This window comes from Malaya genurostris, chromosome 1, assembly GCF_030247185.1.
Source record: "Malaya genurostris strain Urasoe2022 chromosome 1, Malgen_1.1, whole genome shotgun sequence".
Lineage (NCBI taxonomy): Eukaryota > Metazoa > Arthropoda > Insecta > Diptera > Culicidae > Malaya > Malaya genurostris.
The window spans coordinates 31,061,063-31,083,755 of NC_080570.1; the positions used below are offsets into that span (position 1 = coordinate 31,061,063).

General features: G+C 39.8%; 1 protein-coding gene across 3 annotated transcripts in view; it reads right to left on the minus strand.

Moving 5' to 3' along the window:
• The window catches only part of LOC131435941 (sodium/potassium-transporting ATPase subunit alpha), a 148,873-nt gene that overhangs the window by 53,617 nt on the left and 72,563 nt on the right, over positions 1-22,693 (minus strand). Inside the window, exons 1-3 of one of the 3 annotated variants that reach the window (XM_058604274.1) lie at positions 7,892-8,149; positions 6,795-7,131; positions 6,011-6,146 (exon numbers count right to left, since the gene is read on the minus strand). The exons of 1 other annotated variant lie outside the window; for it this stretch is intronic. In XM_058604274.1, coding sequence (XP_058460257.1) covers positions 6,011-6,022 — 12 coding nt within the window. In that variant the 5' untranslated portion in view covers positions 6,023-6,146; positions 6,795-7,131; positions 7,892-8,149. Of the gene's footprint in view, positions 1-6,010; positions 6,147-6,794; positions 7,132-7,891; positions 8,150-22,693 lie in introns of those variants that run through there. One more of the 3 variants, XM_058604282.1, reaches the window with a different exon arrangement.

Consider the following 22,693-nt stretch of genomic DNA (forward strand, 5'->3'; position numbering starts at 1 on the left):
GAGAGATTGATTTTGCGCATTCACGACTCCCATCGCAAATGGTTTCGAACCGTGGTTGATTTTTATCAATTAAAGGTTTTGCACACCGCCAGACGATTTGTGATATCGTCAGTTATTTATTCGCTTAGAACCAACAACCCGGGATCAACTGATGATTACCAGCGCGAAGTTCAAAACGGTTTGAAGCGGCCAAGAGATACTATCCAGAGTGATCGCCTCCCTCCAGGCCCCTTCTGAAACAACGCCAAAAGAGCGCTATCGGAAGGATTATGCAACACCTGGGATGTGAATCGATACGAACACGTGTCACGTAGTTTGTTCGTCGGTCCCTCGCAAGACTTCTGCTGGCCTACTGCGACCTTTGGGGATTCCAGGAAGTATTCGGTTTAGATTTTGATGAATTTATCTTCCAGAATGGGTTACCTTCATTGAAATTTTGACCAGGAAATAAATAAGTTTCTTGTACTCGTAACCAACCAGGTGGGTAGACATTTTTTTAACACCTGTTGCTTGTCGTATTTTTTTACACAAGGAATTAGACCGGAGATAGGTCGAGTATCTGAAGTAACCTGGAATTACTATTCAACGTTGAAATGGATACGAAATGCACATCTTTAACTATTGTTGATTAGTTTTGAAGAGTAGTTTCAAACTACTTTTTGTATCAAAGTAGGCGTATGTATAGTACAATTCAACCAGTTGTCGTATGTTCGAGTCCCGACAAAAAGACATTTAATACTAAGACTTTATATTACTAGTTGAACAAAAAGTACGCAAATAATTTTAAAACTCATAAAGAATTCACCGGCATTTAGTTGCCACAGGTGCGGGTGCGATTGAAATTTTGTCTCACAGTTGCAAATAATTATAAAACTTAGCAATTTGTTAGATTGCAACAAACATTAAATATTTTTTGTTCATATGAAAAGAAAAGTACTACAACTTCCTTTCAACACTCGTACACTGAAGATGGTCATAAGTAGTGGTCGAGATATGCATATGTACTCGTAAAAGACGGCGAGTATCGTTCACTTACGATGGTATGAGTAGTGAAAGTGTAAAAACCGATTTGAAAGGAAAGAAATCCTAAGAAATTTTTTTTTTAGCCTTTAAAAAGTGTAAACTGGTATCCAACGAACCAATTCGGATTGAAACAAAGGAAAAATCCGATAAAGTTTGAACTGTAACAATTCGAAATCTTGCTTTTAGTTCAGTGTATGTTAATTGAATTTATTGAAAGTCCCCGGTCTGACACACAGATGGCATTACTAATCGAAAAATTCTCCATCGCCCATTGGAGGACACTTTCTTCAGATGTCATCTGTCAAAATTTCACGACTTTCGGTTAACAAGTGTGTTTTTTTTTGTACTTTTAGTGACGCTACTCTTCGAGAATTAGAAACAATGGAGAAAAACGAATTTCGCGTTTAGATAAAATACTTTTTTTTAATAAAAAAAGTAAGCAAAACTTGAAAAGCATTATTCGGACTCTGCCCCGAGCGAATAAAGCATCATTGACTGGTTTGCTACTCCGCTCTGGTCATCCAAATGAGGCTGTTGTTGAGGCCGGAAATCGCCTCCAAAGTTCATTCCATCGTTATCAAACATCGAAAAAAGAAGATATTAGAAGGAACGTGTATTCACAATTGACACATTAGCATGACTGAATTCTTTGCAAAATGGATGCACGCTGATCATATCCTAAGCTGATTTCCATGGATTGTAATTCGAATTGATTCCGCTTCCACCACATTCTCCAGATTCAGTCCCCAGCGACTATTATTTATTTTCAGATTTAAAAAATACTTGCTGGTGAGAGATTTGCGTCGAATGATGAGGAAGCGCTTCTCGATGCCCGATGGGAAATCGTGCTATAAAAGCGATTCAGAAATGTTGAAACGCCGTTGAAACAATTACTCTTCAAGTAAATTCGAACATCGGACGCAAGGTGCACGTAAGCACACGATTGTGTATCGCTAAAGCAAAAAAAAACGAAGAGATACCAAAGCAAGAAGCACGAACCCCTGATCGGTCGGGGTCGATTAGGTTGACGCGGTTGATTGAAATGGTGCAGGATTGCTCGATGACGGCCCGATATCGTGCTTAATCGGTCCGATAATCGGGCCAATGATCGGACCGATGCGGCTCGACAAAATTTACTGGGTTGATGAATTGAATCGACATTCGTAAAAAAAAGTGTTGTTTTCTTTTTCAGATCGGGGATTTTTTTTACCAATGTGTTATTTTATGGAAGAGTTTTCAGTTTGGCTTCGTCTGTACAAGCCAATTTAATTTTCTACACGCTTATTTGAGATTACTCAAAATTGGGTAAAAAAAAACAATTTGATCATCGTTCATTTATTTATTTGGGAGTAAGGAAAAGCACGCTGTTATACCGGTTAATGTCGAAGAAGTTTAACAAGTCCAGTGGCAGTTACACTTTTTTCCGGCCAATTTAATGTTTTACACGCTTAATTTTGGTTACGCGAAATTGAGTCGCCATTAAATTTTGAAAAAAAAATCCATACCTACACTAAATTGAGTATAATTTATCCACTTTGGGCATGTCTTCGGAAAAATTGAGTTAGAATACTCATTTTAACGGATATTCCTAAGTGTACTCATGTTCATAATTGATTTTGCTTTTCCATTATTTTACGTAGAGGACATGTACATTTTAAATTGTAAAAATGCACCTAATAGTATTATTCTTACCAACTAACTTTTACTTATTTCGATTATAGAGGTTTTAAACTTAAGGTCTTTCTGAATGATACGTACCGATTTTTCGAAACTTTGTATGAGTTTGAAAGTTTTGACACTCATTGCCCTATAATTTCGGAACCGGAAGTCGGATCTGGATGAAATTGCACAAAGTCTTTTAAGACACTAAGAGCAGAGTTACCATATTCACAGATTTTTCTGCAACACCACAGATATTTTTGCCGATTTCACCACACAGATTCTTTGTCACAGAACACAGATTTTATCAAAATTCACACATTTCTACAGATTTCATAAAAATGGCAGATGTTCAAAAAACTTTTCACAGATTATGATCGAAAATATGCAATACAGATTTCAAGTTGAAACACAGATTTTAAAATGGCAACTCTGACTGAAAGCTTTAATTCGATTCATGATTTGTGAAAATAGGTTTAATCGTTGCTAAGTTAGTTTCGTTTTTGAAGCATTTCTTCACTATTATCGGTGCGTTCTGCAGCGAAAACCGGGAACTAAACGTCCCAAAATAGATTTATATATTCTCCAACTAGATAAATTTACCAGTAAATTTTATAAAAATTTGCAACTCGTTTCGCCATCATTTATGAAAAGATCTTCATGAAATTGAAATTTTTTCACTTATCGCGCTGTATTACCGGAACCACAAGTCGGATCTGGATCAACTATTCGGGAACTTTTGAAAGAATTCCAAGACCTTTCATTTGCATCTTAGTTTGTAGAAATCGGTTAAGAAATTTCCGAGAAAATCGAGTGCACACTTTCTCATAGATTTGCACATATTGCGTTGTAATTCCGGAACCGGTAGTCGGGTAAACATAAAATTCAATAGCGAGCTATGGGACTATAAGACCATTCGTTTGAATATAAGTTTGTGAAAATCGGTCACACCATCTCTGAGAAAAGTGAGTGACAATTTTTTTTCATTTTTTTTGTGCATAAAATTCAATAGTGATCGAAAAATTTTTCGATAAAATAGTCAATCTTCCTCTAACTTTGCTTTCATGATTGAATTATAGATTAAAATAAACAAGTTTGACAATGACACAAGGCACGATTTACGGGTGATCTGTCAAAAACAGTGTTGCCAGAAAAATACCAGCAAAAAAATCACCCTTTACAATCAAATGCACTTCACATTATAAAATATAAATTCTAATCAGATTTACGCAGTTCTAAGAAATGGTCGAAGGTCGGGTATTTGCACCTGAAACCTGATTTCAACCCGAACCCGACAGGATCAGAAAAAAAAATTTCTATCGGGCCCAGGTCGGGTAACGACTTATTTTCAAACGGACACGGGTCAAGTTCGGGTTTGAAAATTAACTTTTTGGATATTAAAACCCAACTCGAAAAACGAATCAGGTTCGGCTTTGGAAATAAAAAAATTGTCGGGTTTGAGTGATGATTTTTTATTTTTCAACGGATATGGGTAAAGTTGAAAATTTGTGTTAAGAATCGGTCAGGGTTTGAATACTGAAACCAGAAACGCAACGGTCTCGGGTTTAAACATAAAAATTTTGTCGGATTCTGGTTGTTTTTTTCCAATCGGAAACGGGTATTTTTTGAAGGATTATTTAAATTTACAATCGTGTTCAGGTTTTAAGAATTTGCCTACATGGAAAAGTGAAATCTATTCATTTTTAACTAGATTAGATAACTTGGATAAGAAAATTAGATTCTGATTTTTATTTTGACCTAAATACGTCTTATTTTACTATGGGGCGCATTCTCAAAAATTTAGGTTCTGAGAGAGTGATAAGTTTTTGATCGTGGATAACTATTGTGGTATCTAACGTATCAAGATAATTTTTGCTATATGCCATCGGGAATATGATCAGTAATTTATGATAAAATTTTCAATTGTACGACAACACCACAAATAATTCAAATCGAAAGTTTTCGACAGTTTCGAGGTAGAAAGCGACTGGGTAGGTTGACACCTAACACAAATTTCGTTCAGTTGATATCATTCTTTTATAGGCACAGTTTCTGAGAGCCAATGTTATTCGTATTTACGTCATCCCGGTTATGTCTCTGACATTAGCCACCCCATTTTTCTCTTGTTTGTTATGGGCCCTACTGAAATATTGACATTTTCGGCTAGGGACATTGGCAGTGTAGCACATTTCTTTTACTAATTCATATATAATTTCATTACCAACCTGTCCTATCCGAGTTCTATCTCCGTTTTGTCCTATTTTTGTCGGGTACTAATTCATCCAACATTTTGAAGATTTCATTAGTTTCCAAAAAAAAACCTGGTTAGGGTCCTGGTAAAAACAGTTTGTTTTGATATTAGGTTACATTTGACGACTTTCTCTAATCATAATACCAACACTGTGGATTCGATGAACTTGTCAAAATGTCAACAAAGGTAAAAAAATTTAAAGTTCAATTGTGCAGAATAAATATGTACCGAAAATTGAGTTATATTCATTCTTCTTACTTTTGGGTAGGTTAGATTTTTTTTTGCAAAATCTGGTAACATTTGACTCGATTCTGAGTACCTAAAACTAATTGTGAATAGTGAATAGACGTGAAGTTTTTTTTTTATGTTTCAGAAAGTGATTACCACAAAATAAAGAATGAAAAACGACCAAACATATGGCATTGGGTAAGTGTTCGAAAAAAAAATCAATATACTATTACATAACATTTGTCAAATAGTATCGAATGTCAAAATTTACTTCACAATTTCCAAAAAGCCCCGATAATTCCCGCAAAAACAAAATACCGTCCTTATTTTAGGACCTATTTCGAGGAAAAAACATTATTTCTCCTTCGCAAAGCTACCAATTGGAAAGCCTACCGAACCCTTTCAATAAATCAATACTGCATCGTTTCGTGATTGAAAAGCTCAAACAAAAGCATGACGGAAACAAACCCGAATCGGCTAGGAAGAAGTATGTGTTTATCCTGAAACTGAACGGCGTGGGACGCCCCCGGTTGATGTTTGGGGTCCAACCAACAAACAAACAAATACACAATCATGAATCTGTCAAAACAGATGAGAAAAAAAATCACTGTCAGACGCAAAAAGCTGCACTGCACTTTCCAGTGCAATTTTTGCAGTTACATAATCACTCGACGACGACGACGGCAGGGGATCGCGGTGTCTTGCCCGTCTAGCTCGAATCGGAGGCACACTTAGAACTCTTCTGTCAGTGTGTTTGTGTGTGTGTATGTCATCGAACAGGATCGAATCTCGTAGGGTTTAGGAAAAAGTTGGATTAGGATAATCAGCATTCGCAAGGAAACTACGTACCTCGGCAGGCATTGTTTTAGTTTAGCAGTTTTTCTTCTGTAATAAATCGTTGATTTCGTGTGTGGAAGTGGAAGGTATGCACTTCAAAATTGCGCAATCTCGACTCCGTGTGGTTTGCGCTTCTTCCTGTACTTTCCTAGTGGAGTAGATTCGGAAAGTTTTAAACACGGACACGGGGGACATGCAGGCTGGTTGTTGGTATTTTTTTCCATTTGCTATTACCACTACTATCATGCTCTCCGACTTGGTTGGAAAAGTTAGGAAAAGAGACTTTTAGTTGATGTTTTACTAAATCAACACTCCAACGGTTATGAGTCAGTCTGTCTCTCTCTCTCTCTCTAGTGAGTGTGCAGTTTTGCAAGAGCACGAGAGTGCCGTGGGAAATTTATTCCCTAAATATCCAGAAGGGGTTCGGCAAAGGACGAGGGCAGAAACGTTCGGGGAAAAGAGTCTCACTAGATCTGATGATTGGAACGCGAAGGAAGGGGGGAGGGTCGTTTTTCGAATTTTCCTTCAACCAACCGTAGTCAGTCGTAGCAGTAGCAGTAGCAATAGCAGCAACAACCAAAAAATCGTTGAAGACTTTTATTATTAAATTCCCTAAAAATAAAATTTCTACTTTGGCTTATGTCTCGTCGGTTTGACACACACATGAAAAAAGGGATTGATGGTCAGCGTTTCTTTGGTTTTGGTTTCTCTGTGGCGCACGAGAGATTTTCATTTATGCAAACCATATTTCGTTAAAAATAAGTTTCCGAGTGACACACAAATTTTGCGAACATACTTTTTCAACTCCTGTGTGACAACTTCAACTTCCTTTGCGCGAAGGGAGTGTTCCTGGGGAATCCTTCCTTCGACGAGGGGGAGGGTGGTAATATGGTGGTTACGGGGTAGGTAGGTCTCTTATGCGTTACTCCTTAGACTTCTTTTTTTCTCCTTCACTGCTTTCCTTCTGCTGGTATTTCTTCTCCGACGGGATAAAATCGATTTCCCTCCCGAACACTTGCTCCTTCCTTCCTTCCTTTCTTCTTCTTCTGCTCACGCTCACTTCACTTCGTTTTCGTTTCTTTTCACACTGTCATTTTGTTTCGCTCGAAAGAAGCAAATATTACACTCAAAGACTGCAAAATGGAACAAGAGAATTTTTTGCTATATCAGAAAACTATACACTTCTTCACTTAGGTGTGTATATTATTTTCACAGAAAATAAGTTGGGAAAATCCAGTGGCTAACTGTGTCACTACTTCGATATTTTTTTTTATTTTTCTCCACAAAAAGGTGAAAAACTTGCAGGTTTAGGTTTTCCACTGTTCTTCCTTTCTGATACTGGATGTCTGTTCCGGATGCTTGGAAATCACGGCCCATGTACTCGCACCCGAGAGCACGCGGAGAAAATGACCATTCGTTGATGGCCAGCGCTAGTTACTAGGCCTGACTGGGGGATCTCACGAGTCCTCTCTCTCTCTCCCTCTTGCTCTCTTATTCGCAAACTGAGCGCAAATCGAATGCTCACTCACAGTTGCTCAGAAGCACGCGCGCGTGATGTTTAACTGTGGACTGCAAACACACACACACACACACACACACACACACACACTCATACACATACACGTCGAATCACCCGTGTCCTAATGCCCCACTAGGGGGGGAGTCCTTCAAAAATAAAAAAACCGATCGCTCACGGTTCAGTGGTGTCCTTCCCGATGAATCGACACCACTCACGAGCGACCTCGTCGACAACAAGCTCTCCGTGCAGCAGTCTAGAGTTATTTCACCACAACACTTCGGCACTCTTTCTCGAGCCAACTTTGAGTCCCAGCGAGTGTCTGCTGCTAACTAACTAGCTAGCTATCCTTTAGTATCCTAACACCATTCGCTTACGTGCGGCACTCGCACACCAGCACACAACTTCCTTCCACTACAGTCACACCACGCTAGCGTGCGCGTGTGTGCGTGTGTGCGTGCAGGGACACTTTTCTATGCAAGTGACACGACCGAGCACGACGACGACACCCACAGTAGGGCAGAGTAGAGTAGAGCACAGCACAGCACAACACCACACCACACACCACTAGAGCAAGAGACTTTGCGAAACGCGACCTGCTCTGAACGTGTACGGCGCTCAACTGAACGCTGGTCTGGTTTTGTCGTTACGTTTAAGCGGTTCGAAGCGGCGGACGGTTTTCCAATCGCTCCCCACAAAGGCAAAAAGCTCCCGCTCGTGCTCTCACAGTTATGACGTCACACTGCGTCACGTTCTCTCGCTTCTCATCGTGGCTGCAAAACGACGAGCAGGACTGGAGTGTGTGTGTGTGTGTGTGGACATAAAGTTCGCGGCGTCCGTATGGCTGAAGCTGAAAAGCTCCCGACGGGGGGTGGTGGTGGACAGTACAGGACCACCACCAGGCCCCCTTACCCCCGTGCCCGTACAATAACGGCGCGTTGAGGAGGATTGCATAATGATCTGCACATCACAGGCAAGCAAGGATAATACCACCACCATCCTTATGCATTGGCATGAGCTTCAACGAGTGGAATTCACCTCAGGAGGCTTACATAATATTTTTCCGCTTACATTTTTTTCTGTTGTTGTTTTTGTTGTTACAGTTCCAGTCTTCTCCCTTACTGACCGAGCTCGGATGGCACGTGTCCAGGCATATGTCCTCGCAATTTGTTAAAGAGAGCCATCGCTGGGACGCGGAAGCTGAACGATGCGTCGAACGATTAAAGATTTCAACGGGCCGAGGAGGATGCCCGTGGTGAGAGCTCGAGCGCCCTGAAAGTTATTACTTTTCTGTCTGTTTCTGGTTTCCTTCCGCCCGTCCGTCGTAGTTCCTCGACGGGGGAGTTTTTCCGCTCTAGTTTGTACCGTAAGCAAATAGACAGAGCACCAGGAAATGTTTAATGGTTGGTTGGTTGGTTGAAAATGTCGGATAGACAGTGGGCTAAGGTGGCAGAATGGGCGGCATTATTGATTCGATCGGCCCCTGACTTGCGGTGTTATGTAAAATTGTTACTAACTGGAGCAGATGTTCTGTGCGGACATCCGGCGGCTAGAGTGCAATCCAATTGATTTTATAAAACAGTGCCAAAAGTTTAGCGTTTCTCTTCATTGAAGCAGGAGAAACTGAAGCCTTTGTGGGTTTCCCAGAGCACTCTTAGAAAGTTTTACGACCAGGAAAATTTGATTCAGTTTGATTGCTAATTCGTCCCCAGCGAATACGAGAAAAGATTTCGTTGATGTGAAAACCCATTATTCACTTTGGGCTCTCATCTCCGATCCGTCTTTGCTAGTACATAAACTTTGTTATGAGTGCAAGGCCGTTTCATTTTTTTTTGTTGTTGTTCAGCGATATATTTTATAAGGCACACTGCCTTAGCTCTAAGTTGCCCAAGACAGGGCCGTTTCGTTGTCATTTAAACAAAATAAAGAGAATTTTTTTACTGTTAGCAGTTCATAAAACATAATCCAGCGATCAAACGTAACCGTTAAACCCACTGTGCACTGTAGAGTCGAAGACGAATCGAAGGATAGGTAGGAAAACTATTAACAGTTCGGCTGAAAAGTTCGTATCGTTTATTAGAAACACACATTTTTTTGCCAAAATTCGTTTTTATTATTCAACATAATTGCCATCAGAGGCGATACAGCGATCTTCCTAATTTTCGATACCGTTTTTGTAGTACGATTTGTCCTTTGCTCCAAAATAGGCCTCAGTTTCAGCGATTTTAAATTTTTTACCAGCGAGCATTCTCTTGAGGTCTGAGAACAGACAAAAGTCACTGGGGGCCAAATCTGGAGAATACGGTGGATGAGGGAGCAATTCAAAGCCGAATTCGTTCAATTTCAGCATGGTTTTCATCGACTTGTGACACGGTGCATTGTCTTGATGAAACAAAACTTTTTTCTTCTTCAAATGAGGCCGTTTTTTTTTAATTTCGTCCTTCAAACGCTCTAATAACGCTATATAATAGTCACTGTTGATGGTTTTTCCCTTTTCAAGGTAGTCGATGAAAATTATACCATGCGAATCCCAAAATACAGACGCCATAACCTTACCGGCCGATTCTTTCCACGCTTTGGGTTCGGTTCATCGCGTGTAGTCCACTCAGCTGACTGTTGATTGGACTCCGGAGTGAAGTGATGGAGCCATGTTTCGTCCATTGTTATATATCGACGAAAAAAATTGGTTTTATTTCGATATAACAGCTCCAAACACTGCTCAGAATCATCAATTCGTTGTTGTTTTTGATCGATTGTGAGCTCACGCGGCACCCATTTTGCACAAAGCTTTCTCATATCCAAATATTCGTGAACAATATGTCCAACGCGTTCCTTTGATATCTTTAGGGTGTCAGCTATCTCGATGAACTTCACTTTACGGTCATTGAAAATGATTTTGTGGATTTTTTTCACGTTTTCATCGGTAACAGCCTCTTTTGGACGTCCACTGCGTTCATTGTCTTCGGTGCTCATATGACCAGTACGAAATTTTGCAAACCACTTACGAATTGTTGCTTCGCCCGGTGCAGAGTCTGGATAACACTCATCAAGCCATTTTTTGCTATCGGCGGCACTCTTTTTCATCAAAAAGTAGTGTTTCACCAACACACGAAATTCCTTTTTTCCATTTTTTTCACAATAACAAAAGTAGCTTCACTCAAAATGCAATATCTCACAAACTAATAATCAGACAGCTGTCAAATTTATACACGTATCTTTTGAAGGTTGGTACTAACTGAAAATGGTATGGATTTAATTCTAGTGGCGCCCTCTCATAGAAACGATACGAACTTTTCAGCCGATCTGTTATGTGTAATGAAACGCACATTTATGTCTTGCCTTCGACTCATTAGTAGTATGTTATGTTGAACTGCCAACGCCACCGAGCGGTTCAACATAAACCGTAAAACAGTACACACCTAGAAAACATCGTGTCTTCTGAAACCGACATACGAGGTGTGACAATTAAATAATGAGACTGATTCCATAAAAACCTAGCAGTGAGATGACACCTTTTTTCATCAATCCGCATGTGTTTTACCTTTTTGCATGAATATTTTTCGATGCTGTAGTTCTCATAACATTTCAATGACGGTCGTTTCAAGCGGCAGTTTGTGAATCTAATCACTCATTACCATGTAATGTCGGAATTGCAAATCGGATCGAATTTTAAACTAAACGTGTGAACACCGATTGAACAATCCATGAGATGTGGAAGTTAATTGAAATAATTTGCATAAAGACTGTCCCAGAAAGTATGGACGCAACCAAACACCGCTGCCATTTCACAATGGTTCAGAATCTATCAATTTTTATGGCTGCGTCCTGTTGTTTACACTCTTCTCTAACCACTTGTGCAGTTGTTTATTCATTTTCATTAGTTTGTTTCGAAATGCGTGGACTTTCAGCAGAACAACGTCGAAAATTGGTGTACAAATCGTGCACAGAACGCGGACTGTCACTGAGAAATATAGCAAAAATGGAAGGAGTAAGTGAAAAAGCCGTGCGAAATGCAATCAGGAAGTTCGGTGAGGATAACACCTTTGAGGATTAACCGAAAACGGGTCGAAAAACAGGTCCAGCTAACCCTCAGTTGGATGAACGTATACTGAAGGCGTTCGAGCAAAAGAAGGAGGTTTCAGTTCGGGATGTGGCCAAAAAAGTGGGCACTTCGAAGTCAAATGTTCTTCGTGCTAAAGAACGTTTGAATCTTCGAACCTATAAGAAGCAGAAACAACCAAAACGTAGTCCGAAACAAGAAGCATCGATCAGGCCGAGGGTTCGAAAGCTGTACAATACGATTCTTGCTGGAAATTTGAACTGCATAATCATGGACGACGAAACCTACGTGAAACTCGATTACAAATCCTTGCTGGGACCACAATATTATACGGTGCGAGAAGGGCAAGTGTTAAATCAGTTCGAGACATCGATTGAAGTCGAAAAAATTGGTAAGAAAACTATGGTCTGGCAAGCAATTTGTAGCTGCGGTAAGATTTCGAAACCCTTAATCACCACTGCTTCAATGAACAGCGAAATATACATCAAGGAATGTTTACAAAAACGACTTCTACTCATGATTCGCAGTCACAAGGATCCTGCTGTCTTCTGATCAGATCTTGCTTCTTGCCACTACTCGAAATCAACGGCAGAATGGTATACTACCAAAAATGTCACTTTCGTCCCAAAAGACATGAATCCACCAAATTGCCCACAACTTCGACCAATTGAGGAATTTTGGGCATTAACGAAGGAAACATGTCTCGGCAGCCGAAATCATTCAACAGTTCGAAAAAGATTGGAAAAAAGTGTCAAAACTTGTCGCCAAGAAGTCTGTACGGAATTTAATGAGGAACGCCCGCAAGAAGGTGCGCCAGCTAGTATACAATGGCTTAGTAGCAAATATTGAGAATAATATTCTGTTGTTGTAGTCTAATATTATCAGTATCGAATAAATTATCTAACACTTGTGAATTATTTACAACGAAATCAAAGTGCGTCCATACTTTCTGGGACAGTCTTTGAAAACCGCATAGCTTTGAAAATTAGCATATCTTCGGAAATCTTCAGATAAAACACATTTGAAAATAATTTTTCCAAACCAGATAGCTTGGAAAATGCAAAAAATCGTCAAAGTACGGGTTTTTGTTTAAAAAAAAACCCTTCTTAATCCACCTAGTGATGTGATAATGTTTTTCTCTTTCTTCAAAGCAGTCTCAAGAATATTATCATTTTATGAAATAATTTTTGACACCAATTAATTCAGATTCGAGTGGTTGATATTTCCAAAATAAAAAAAAATTGTTTGATGCCAAAAGTCTTAGAATTGCAAGAAACGTCGAGATTTAGTGTCATCTCGAAAAAAAATTTCTTTTTTAAATCGACTTTCTGGGACTTAAAAAAATATTAATTAAAGTCCCAGAAAGTCGATTTGTTCAAAAAAATTTTTTTGAGATAACACTAAATCTCGACGTTCCATGTTAATTTTAAGATTTTAGGCATCAAAAAAAATTTTTTGATTTCGGAAATTTTATGTACTTCCCCATGGTGCTTTTTCAAGATCGAAAATTTTCAAACTTTAACCGCTGGGCAGCATCCCTTACCCAAGTCCGATTTAGCTCAAATTTTGTCATGAGGACTTTTTTTCGGTGTGCTTAAACTTTTGAACAGTAGCGCTTTACGAAATCAGAGGTGAACCCAAAATATTGGCACCCTTATATACATTAGAGCGGTAAAAAACAACGTGTTTTGTCGGTAACGTCACTTATACAATCGTATCTCCGGAACCAAAAGTCACAGCCATTTGATTTTTGAACTTGATCAATGGCCCGATAGTAGCTTTCAAACGAGCCCAAGTTTGTTAAAATCGGTTCAGCAATTTCTGAGAAAATTGAGCGCGTTCAAATATCTTCGAAAAGTGCACACACACACATACACAGAGAGAGAGAGAGAGAGAGAGAGAGAGAGAGAGAGAGAGAGAGATGTTCTGATCTCGTCGAACTGAGTCGAATGATATATAACACTATGGGTCTCCGAGGCTCCGTTCAAAAATCGGTTTTTCCAGCAATTCTAATACTTTTCTATAGAGAAAGGCAAAAAGACTGCTTGAAAAAAGTACCCATCAACTGATCGAAGAAACAGTTTGATAATTGTTCGAAAATATGCTCGAATAATCTCCTCGCCAACAATACTCGAAAAAACTGTTTAGATTCAAGAACCATTTTCACTGGGCTGTCGTCCGACATCCTTATGACATGCCCAGCCCACCGTAGACGTCCGATTTTAGCTGTCCGTACGAGGAATACTACTCGAAAACAAAAACTACAAAAATAAACTGCTTGTCAGCAAAGCCCGAAGAACTTCTTTAAAAACTGCTTGAGAAAACTGTTTGAACAAAATTAATCGATAAATTGTTCAAAAACATGCTAACAAACTACTCGTCAACAATGCTCAAAAAAATTGTTCGAAAAACTATTCAAAAATATGCTTGAAAAAACTGCTCCAAACAACTGTTCGAAAAATTTGCTCGATAAAAATTACTCGTAAAACTACCAGAAAAAAACTGATAAAAAATCTGTCTAAAAAATCTTTACAATAAACTTCTCGTAAGCTATGCTTAAATAACAATTAGAAATAATTGCTCGAAAAACTGCATGAAAAAAAAACCGCCCTAAACAATTGTTTGAAAAAACTTCCGATAAAAATTACTGAAAAAATTATCAAAAACTATAAAAAATTACCACAATAAACTGCACAGCAACTTCGTAAGCAATGCTCGAATAATTTCCTGAAAAAAGACTACTTGGAAAACTTTTTGAAAAAACTACTCGAAAGACTTTTCATTAACTAAAGGTTCGAATCAGTCACGTACCCAGAGGGGGGGCCCGAGGGGCCCGGGCCCCTCCCGAAATAAAAAACAGATATATAATTATTTAGAAGGTCTAAGACAAGTGTTGCAGAAATAACAAGACAGTAAACGTAAAGAAATGTAACACAATAACAGTTCCAGTGGAAAAGTTTAAAGTGTCTTAAAAACATCCGTAAAAGGCACACCGCGATTTAGGTACATAAGCAATCTTCAGTAACATTATTTTTTTATCTTTGGGCCCCTCCCGAAACAAAATCCTGGGTACGGGCCTGGTTCGAATATACTACTTTTCAACAAAACTCTGAAAACTACTCAAAAAAAACTGCTCAAAATTTCTACTTCGAGCAAACTGCTCGAATAGTTTTTCGAGTAGCTCGTATAACTTCCTGAAAAATAACATCTCGAAATAACTGTTAAAAAATCGGGAGCGGGTCACTTCGCCGAAAGCCACTTCGACGAAAGTCGTTTCACCGGAATGCCATTTCGCCAAAAGTCATTTCGCCGAAAGGGTAATTTCGAATACATTATATTATTATTTTTTGTGTTATTATGCCTCCTGTATAACTGATGTAACCTGTAACCGCCTCGATTGCCCGGTCTACTCAAAGCTAGGTTTCTTTGCTTTAGTTAGGTCCGAACAAGCGGTAGTGATAGCACATACATTTGCTTTGATGGGATCAGGGTCATTTCGCCGAAAGCCATTTCGTCGAAAGGGTCATTTCGCCGAATCCTGAAATCGTCTTGAAATCGTAATTAGAATTGATTTAAATTAAAGACAAACGAAAGATGATAGCGTTAACGCCCGTTTTGTTAACTTACCATTGTACTTCTTGAATAATGATTGATTGTTGTACTCTTGAATAAAGATTGATTCATGAACCTCACAAAGTAGTTCCCAACAAAACTTGTTGACTATTAGCTAGTAAGCATCAAAGCAATTGCATAGGTGTATGTACCACGCAAATGTAGGTGGTATTTTCCGTTTATTAAGTGAAAATGGAAAAATACTAATGCGGCTACGCCCCATCGCTTTAGTTCATGTGCTGTGCGACCTCGCTACCGCTCGTTCGGACCTAACTAAAGCAAAGAAACCTAGCTTTGAGTAGACCGGGCAAACGAGGCGGTTACAGGTTTGTATGCAAGAGGCCGCCGCTTCCGACGGCGGGTCGGCGGCCGATTCAGCTGGCGTCGGCTTTGTGCCGCCGAGCCATCTTGGCTTCGGTTATGTGGCTGCGCCACATCAGTTATACAGGAGACATAACATGCAGGAGATATGACTCTTATGGCAAAATGACCCTTTCGGCAAAATGACCTTTTCGGCGACATGACCCTTTCGACGAAACGACTTTAGGCGAAATGACCTATTCGGCGAAACGACTTTCGGCGAAATGGCATTCGGCGAAACGACTTTCGACGAAATGACTTTCGGCGATATGACCCGCTCCCGCTTTGATGCTTAGTGGCTAATAGTCAACAAGTTTCCTTGGGAACTCCGCTCTGAAGTTCATGAATCAATCTTTATTCAAAAGTACAAGAATCAATATTTATTCAAGAAGTACAATTGTAGGTCAACAAAACGGGTGTTAACGTATTATCATTCATTTGATTTTATTTTAAATCAATTCCAATTATAATATTAAGACAATTGCAGGAATCGGCGAAATGACCCTTTCGGCGAAATGTCATTCGGCGAAATCACCCTTTCCAAAAAATTATTCAAAATACAAAACACTGTTTGAAAAAACTGCTCGATAAAATTAGTTTAAAACTAGAGCGAAAAACTGATTGAGAAAAGAAAAAATGTTCGTTGGATTTGCTTGAAGCAGAACCCGGATAATTCTTATCAAACCATTTTTACTAGTACAGTATTTTTGTTTTCATTAAAAATAGTGTTTTTTTTTTCTAAACACACGATTTTTTTGTTTCAAATTTGCCATAAGTAGTGTCACTAAAAGCACAAAAAAAAAGAAAACTAATAAATCAAAAGTCATGGAAATTTTTGACTGATGACAACTGATGAAAAATGCCTCTATCAAAGGCTGGAGGGTTTCCTAATTAATGACGCCATCTGTCTGTCAGACCGGAGAATGGTTAAACTAGGTATTATTAGGTTGATATTTGCAAAAATTTTTAGCACATTTGATCTCACGTCAATCGAAGTCGAGTCGAACAAATGGAAAGTAATTATTTTGTTTTCGTTCATCAAATCCCCATTTGATTTTATCTACACAGAGTTGTTTGTTTTGGTTAGGGCAAAAAATCCCGTTTCCGTATTCACTTTTTCGTAGCAAGCACATACATTAATGAATTGCAAACTTTCGGCAAAATCATTAGGGCTTTGTTTACTGTTTTGATCAGCACATTTTTCATGCTTTTGGGATCTGCTGTTTCCGACCCAAACGAACGAATGTGGAGAGTGTGAAAAATGGCTCTCGAAGAAAGCTGAGTTGTCTTCTAGCGACACGGTCGACAAAAATCGTATCCGAGATTGAAATCTTCTATTCTCCCCGGGGAAATGTACCGGGCAGTAATGAGAAAATCGTCGGCCTTCGTTAGCTCACCAGCTACAACACGCTATTATTCAATTTGTTTTTATGACATATCACCAAGCCTTCAGTATCAATATAACATTGTGTTTTTGTTGTTGCTGTTGTTACTTTGTTGAGATGCGAAGATGCGAGATGACGTCAATTATGTTTACGGTCGTGAAAGTTTGTAGAAGCTTTGGTTTGGTGGATGAGGTGTTTATTCAATCACAGACCCGGTAAGACCACACCGTGCTTCATCACTCTCAATTAAAGGTGCAATTTTACTGCAAACCCCCACCCGAACCAGTGCGGTCAGTGCAACGCCTAGATAAGAATCGCCAGGCCGCCGCCCGACGCGGTGGTCACGTGGTAAAGCCCGGTCTCTCCTGATCTGATGCTTTTGCCTTTTACTTGTCGAGAACAATCTGGAGCTTCGCAGGCCGGAAATCCCTGCTTGTGAGAACGGCTGCGGCAGAACGGCGGTGATAATGTTAATGCAACAAGACGACGAGCAGTGAAGTGAGAAAATTAATAATCACGATGCTCGTAAGATTGCAGCTCGGTGATAGCGTGCGGTTTTTTGCCCGCTTCGATGGTGACTGTGCTACCGCTGCTGCTGGTGGCAACTTAACCGGAGCGTGCTCGTCGAAAATTCCCTTCCGTGGATGGCGGTGCAAGTGCACAGCGAAAACCCGTGCAGCAGCACACACACGGTTCGCTTGTTCGGCCGGCCATTCCCGGAGCTGAGTGGCAGTTGAGAAAAGGGCAATAAATTTCTGCCGTATGGAATATAATGACCGGAGCCATAAATCTTCCGGAAAGTGGGTCAATAGGGCAGGTGCGGGCTGGCTGGTTTAGTAGGGATCCGGCAGGGATGGTGGAAGCTGTTTTACTTGTTGAAGCACAAAAAGATATCGTCGATTATGCAGAGCGGCTGACAGCGCAAGCTAATCAGAACTGATTGCTGGACGTGAGCTGAGCGGTGATTGGATCAATTCGTTCGGGAATAACAGCCTCACCATCTTTACCATGTGGCGTTGTGAGGATTTTCTGGTGCATGTAAAAAAAACAGCAAAGGTTGCACGTGACATCTTGCTATCTTTTTGGCAACACTGTTTTTGACAGATCACGCGTGAATCGTGTCTTGTGTCATTGATAAACGTGTTCAGTTTGGTCTATAATTTAAGGAGTGTATCGAAAATAAGCTATCCACAAATTTTTCTCTCAAATTATGATAAAAAACGATATTTTATTCAAACTAATCTGATCTGACCCTTTATTGTATGAGGTTAAACTTGAGCATAATGAAAACCGGATGAAATTTAAGTTATTCCTTCATGAATTTTCGAACTTTTGATCGAATGTTGTTCATCACGTTCCGGACATGTGTTGCATCGCATTTTTTGGACACTTGATCCAAATTTTGTTTTGAACCCAGCTGCTTTACCAGTCTTCTTGAAGACCATCTTCACGATTGCCCAGTAACGTTCGATGGGTGAAGCTGAGGGCAATTTGGTGGATTGATATTTTTGTCAACGGTATGTATAAGCTTTTTCGCAAGTCAATTGAGAGTGGTTTTGGGATAGTGAGTCGACGCCAAATCCAGCCAAAACAGTGGAGGTGTATACTATGCTTCTTATATAAAGGCAGTAATCTCTCCTGGAGACACTTAGATCGATGGATTTCTGCATTTATAGTTCCGCTAGTGTAAAAAAATGGTTGACTTCAAACCACAGGAACATATTGCTTGCCATACCAGTACCTTTCTCCACTTGAATCGACCTGTCCGCATTGCTCACATCCTCCCCAACGACGACAGTAAAGTATTGTGGACCTGGAAGGGTTTTTGAGTCCTCCTTTACATAAGTCTCATCATCCATCGAAACGCATGCATCCGGATACCGCAAAAGACGCGAATACAATTTCCGGGCCCTTGTTACTGCTCGCTACTTTTGTTCGACACCTTGTTTCGAGATTTTCTGCTTCTTGTAGATCTTCAGGAGATTTCTCCCCTTGATACGCTGGATCATTCCGACACTCGTTTCCTGCTTTTTTGGCCAAATCACGTATTGACATTGATTTGTTTTTCATGATTACCACTTTCCGGTTCAGTTTCGGGTTGGAAGAACCGGGTTTTCTGCCTCTTCCTGGTAGCTCATCCAAAGAATAGTGTTCCCCAAACTTTTATTAATGATGGTTTTAACACTGGCATGTTGAATTCCAAACCGCTTCGCCAATTTTCGCATAGTAATGCCATTCTCACTTAGCCATGTGTCCAGAACCCGAATTTTCACTTCCTTTTCAATACGCGACATTTTGAAAACGAAGAATTTCAACCGCACAAACAAGTAAACAAACGAAAGCTGACAGCCAAAGGCACAGCACACTGTGATCTGAGCATAAAAACCTGTTTTAATCCACCTAGTGGCGTAATGATGCCTTTCTCATGTATATAATATTGTGGTATTCTATTCAAAATTTTTCTCTTCGATTTTTGAAAGAAACCAAGAGATTGTTTGTACATAACATACAGAATAAAAACAGTGCTTTGATTGCGTAGGTCATCCTTAAGAAAACGAAGTGGGTTCACTATTATATGCACTTCCGGCATCGGAACCCGAGAACCGGTATAATTAACGTTGGTTCGTACGGCCACCAACTATTTGGAAGCAGTCTTATATGTTTCCCGTGTACAAAACCGGTGATCGTAACAATGTAAGGAACTACCGTGGTATAACGAATTTGTCTGCTGCTTCAAAACTCTTCGAAATAATAGTGAGCAATGAGTTGTTCTCTCGTACAAAACATTATATCTCAGTTGATCAACACGGCTTTATGCCCGGTCGTTCGGTCAGTACTAATCTTTTGGATTTTACCTCGACCTGTATTTCACGTTTGGAGGAAAAAGTACAAATTGATGCCGTATATACTGATCTAAAAGCGGCGTTCGACCGAATTGATCACCGTATTCTTTTGTGCAAGTTATCGCGTCTGGGCGCAACACAAAAGTTTATTGACTGGCTTTGCTCTTACTTAAGTGGTAGAGTCTTACGAGTCAAGTTTGATTCCTGTATGTCATCCTCGTTCTCGAACATATCAGGTGTACCTCAAGGCAGCAACTTGGGTCCACTTCTGTTCTCGCTGTTTTTTAATGACGCTATTTTGCTGCTCGATAGTGGCTGCAAATTAGTTTACGCCGACGATTTGAAACTTTACCTTGAGGTACGCCCTATTGACGACTGCGTGCGTCTTCAAAAGTTTCTGGATGAATTCGTTACCTGGTGTCGAAGGAACTGGCTTATCGTCAGCATAGCAAAATGTCAGGTCATAACATTCCACCGAATTTTGAATCCATTACTTTTTGACTATAAAATTGACGGACAAACGCTTCAAAGAGTTGATCGTGTTAATGACCTTGGTGTTTTGTTGGATTCCAAACTAACTTTTAATTTACATCGTTCCACATTAATTACAAAAGCGACTCGACAATTAGGATTTATTGCTAAGATCGGACGTGATTTTAAGGATCCACATTGTTTGAAGGCATTATACTGCTCGCTAGTTCGGCCTATACTTGAAAATGCTAGCATAGTTTGGAGTCCGTATCAACTAGTTTGGAGTTTACGAATTGAACGTGTGCAGAAAAGATTTGTTCGATTCGCTCTAAGGAATCTACCCTGGCAAAATCCGCTAGATCTTCCACCGTATCCCGATCGCTGCCGTCTGATTGGTTTGGACACACTGGAACGGCGCAGAAAAATTCAGCAAGCAATTATTGTTGCGAAAATAGTAAACGGCGATATTGACTCTTCGAAGCTTTTATCGAGTCTTGATTTCCGTGCATCACAACGGTCGCTACGTTCTACTAGTTTACTTCAACCGAGATTCCACCGAACGACGTTTGGATTCTATGAACCGATAACAGCATGCATCAGAACATTTGGGACTGTTGAACATCTCTTCGGTTTCGGCGAACCCACACATAAATTTGCGCAGAAAGTGTTACGTTCCACTATTTTATAACTTGACTACATTATATTCATTAAGACCTTTTATTGTCGGATGAATTAGATAAATAAATAAATAAATAAACTAACATGACATACAAACTCTACTAGTACGCACTCTAAATTACGATTTAAATGTTTGTTGCATCCGAAAATATGCAGTAATTTTTGGTAGGACCATAAGACCTTTCAATTGACCCTAAGATTTTAAATAACGGTTTGGAGTCCAGTTTATAATTTTTTTTACGGTTTTTGTTCCGCCAGTTTAAGTGAAGGTGTATAATATTAAACACACTTTTCCCTATAACTCCGGAACGGGAAGTCGGATCCTTATAAAATTCAGCAATTCCGTATGGGACCGTAAGACCTTTCATTTGAATCTAAGTTTGTGGAAATCGGTCAAACCATCGCTGAGAAAAGTGAGTGAGATCCATTTTGGTATATATGACCACTATTTCCGGTACTTCCGGAACCGGATAACGGGAATCAGGATAGCCGGAATCGATTTGTTTAGTTGCCTACTGATAATGACTATCGATGTGTGTAGTTTTGAGACCAGTTTAGAAATTTTTTTACGTTTTTTGTTTCGCCGGTTTAAGTGACGGTGTACAATATGTAACACACTTTACCCTATAACTCTGGAACCGGAAGTCGGATCCGGATGAAGTTCAGGAATTCCGTATGGGACCACGAGACCTTTCATTCGAATCTAAGTTTGTTAAAATCGGTTTAGCCATCTCCGAGAAAACCTAGTGAGATTATTTGACACATACACACACACACACAGACATTGCTCAGCTCGATGAACTGAGTCGAATGGTATATGATACTTGGCCCTCCGGGTCAATTTTCACTAGTCGGTTTTTCAACCTTTCTATATAAGAAAGGCAAAAACCATGGAAACACAAAATGGAAAAATTGGACATGCCTGATATGTGGTCTCAACAAGACGGTGCCACATGGCACGCGAAACAATGACCAAAATAACAGCCGCCGATCGTGTGATTCAACGCCTTTAGACTATTTCTTGTGGAGCCATGTTAAGGCTCATGTCTACAGGGATAAACCAGCAACGATTGACGCACTAGAAGTCAATATTAAAGCATTTGTTTGTGAAATACCGGCCGTGATGTTGGCGAGAACCTCAAACTCTGGAACCGAAACTTGGATCCGGATAAAATTAAGTAACAATCAAAGAGGCACATGTCGGTTTGTTCGAATTTGAGATTTTAGGAGTTTTCTAATGCAGAAAAACACGAAACTCAAAAAAGCTAAGAATTTAGGGGCTGTCGAAACAAGTTATGACAATAGGAACTTTTACAAGAGTGATTTTGTGTGCGTGTTGCAACAAATTCACAACAATAAGAAATAACAACATTTTGAGAAGAAACAGTAAACAATCAATAACTTTCTGCTGGTTAGTGCCGCTGACTATCTAGGAAGAAAGTTGAAAGATTACACCGGTTAGCCAAGTTTAGCCAGGCATGGATGGTGTTGAAAAAGCGAAACAAACCCCGTCAAACCTGTTTCGAAAATAATGTACCTAAGCAAAAATAAATATATGCCGCAATGATGCCAAAAGTCCACCGCTCTTATCACCACTCTCTCTCTCTCTCAGTACAGTTCACCGCTATGCGGATCGATGACGGTTTTGCCGAACCCCGAACGTGTTCCGTTCAATATACGGATTTAGTTGAATGCTGATAACGATGCGTGTACCAACACCCGAAATGGATCACACAACCCGATTGGGGATCGCTGCGAGAATCAACCGCC